The sequence below is a fragment of the Lottia gigantea genome (genome assembly GCF_000327385.1).
Source record: "Lottia gigantea unplaced genomic scaffold LOTGIsca_978, whole genome shotgun sequence".
Lineage (NCBI taxonomy): Eukaryota > Metazoa > Mollusca > Gastropoda > Lottiidae > Lottia > Lottia gigantea.
Window position 1 is genome coordinate 14,633 of NW_008711158.1, and position 1,760 is coordinate 16,392.

Sequence of the window (1,760 nt, forward strand, 5' to 3'; positions counted from 1 at the left end):
TAGAACTTGACTGTGGTGTATTACTAGTATATAAGTATTAAACTTGTTAACTGTTAACTTGTATTATAAATTGATGCTTAAAGGCAAATGATATTACTCAAGTCATTTGATATTTATAATGAACTTGTGGAACATCCTGATTGTCAAATGAAGAAATGTAAATGCCAATGGGATATCTTACTGGGAAATAAGTACAAATAATTTTCTAAGACGCCTAGGTTTTATATGCATTACTTTCTAATGCTGGTGGGGCATTTCAAAATGGGTAACTCCATTAAGTAATTGAAAAGAGACAATTTGCAGTCTTAAAGAAATTTTGCTTTCATTATCGTAATGTAAAGTGCACAGAATATGCACAAAGATCTTGGGTTTAGTTTATTCTGCCCATTCCAATATCAAAACCCAGATCTCTAGCTTTCAAAAATTTTCTTTTTTTTTTGATTTGATAAATTTACCAAAAAGGACAAATCAATATTTTGAAGCTCGTAAAATGCTGCTATAAAACCATCAAATTGGTGATGATTTCCCTTTTATCTAGATGATGACATGCAAGTGAATTTAGATCAAGAAAACACCACATTAACAGAAGGTGATACAGTAATATCAGAATATGATGAGCTATCAGTAGTAGATGATGATGCTACAGATGGAAGACCTGACACTATTGATGTTACACACCCTAATGCCGAGGTATATCAGTCAGTTGTGCTGTATCTTTTAGTTAGCCCATTGCTTTACACGATAAAATTACACGTAGCTCCCTTTTAGATTGTCAGGGAAGTCACCACAAACTTTGCAGACACATGTTATAGGTAACTCCTTCGATTTCATCTCGACACTCCTTTAGGTTTGTCAATCAAGGTGACTTATTTGCTTAAACTTTGTACTTGGGAACAGGAGATCTGTACCGAAGTGCTCATGATATCTTGTAGCTACAGTACCACGTTACAATACAAATGGAAGTATAGCCAACATTACAAACAATTCAGATGATAACAGAAAAACATCTCTGCTAAAACAACTTGCGATTCCTTATGTTATGTAACAAAAATTATTATTGTCTCCCATAGTGTCCTTTTTCCGACCAAACAAACACATATCCCTTTTAGATTTGCACTAAGCACTATTCACGCACCTTTTAGTTTAATTGCACTAACTTCATGCACTGTTTTGCACCTAGATTCGACCACAAACCATTAGTGTGAGCACCAAAGCTAGAGTAAAAACTTCTGAATTTCCAAGGGATAAGAGACTACAGTATAGATCTCAGACGTATCCTACAGGATTTGATAAATCAGATCCAACTAAGGTAGCTCTTTACATGTATATATTGAGATAATAGGCACGTATGAGAATTGAAATGGTGATTTTGATTAAAAGCTAGTCGAGAGGGAAATATCAGATTTTCAACCAAGTTTATCCTTCATAAATTTGGATTGGATTGTATAAAGATCTTTTGTGCTTCAGGGTATGCAACAAGTTAATGATCCCTCAACTGTACAGAGATGATGGACATGTGTTGCTGTACTGACAATGGTATTCCCGTCGCACATTGCATGTCATTGCTTTATAAACTCCATGTATATTCTGTACAAACTTCAATATTTTTATATCAGCATAGGAATTTTAGCATCTTGATCTGCTGTGATGAAATTCTTATATACCATTTTTGTAGACATTCCTTGGAATGAAAGCAGAAAGAGACTTTGCTAGAAAGCAGCAGGATAGAAAAGGTAGAAGAAACCATTATGGTGAAAAAA

General features: G+C 34.2%; 1 protein-coding gene across 1 annotated transcript in view; it reads left to right on the forward strand.

Moving 5' to 3' along the window:
- The window catches only part of LOTGIDRAFT_176316 (hypothetical protein), a gene marked incomplete at both ends in the record, with an annotated part of 14,877 nt that extends 13,144 nt beyond the window's left edge, over nt 1-1,733 (forward strand). The window contains 3 exons of the mRNA XM_009069026.1: nt 539-690; nt 1,181-1,309; nt 1,676-1,733. Of these exons, the coding sequence (XP_009067274.1) occupies nt 539-690; nt 1,181-1,309; nt 1,676-1,733 (339 nt within the window). The remainder of the gene's footprint in view (nt 1-538; nt 691-1,180; nt 1,310-1,675) is intronic.
- Nucleotides 1,734-1,760: the final 27 nt, after the last annotated feature.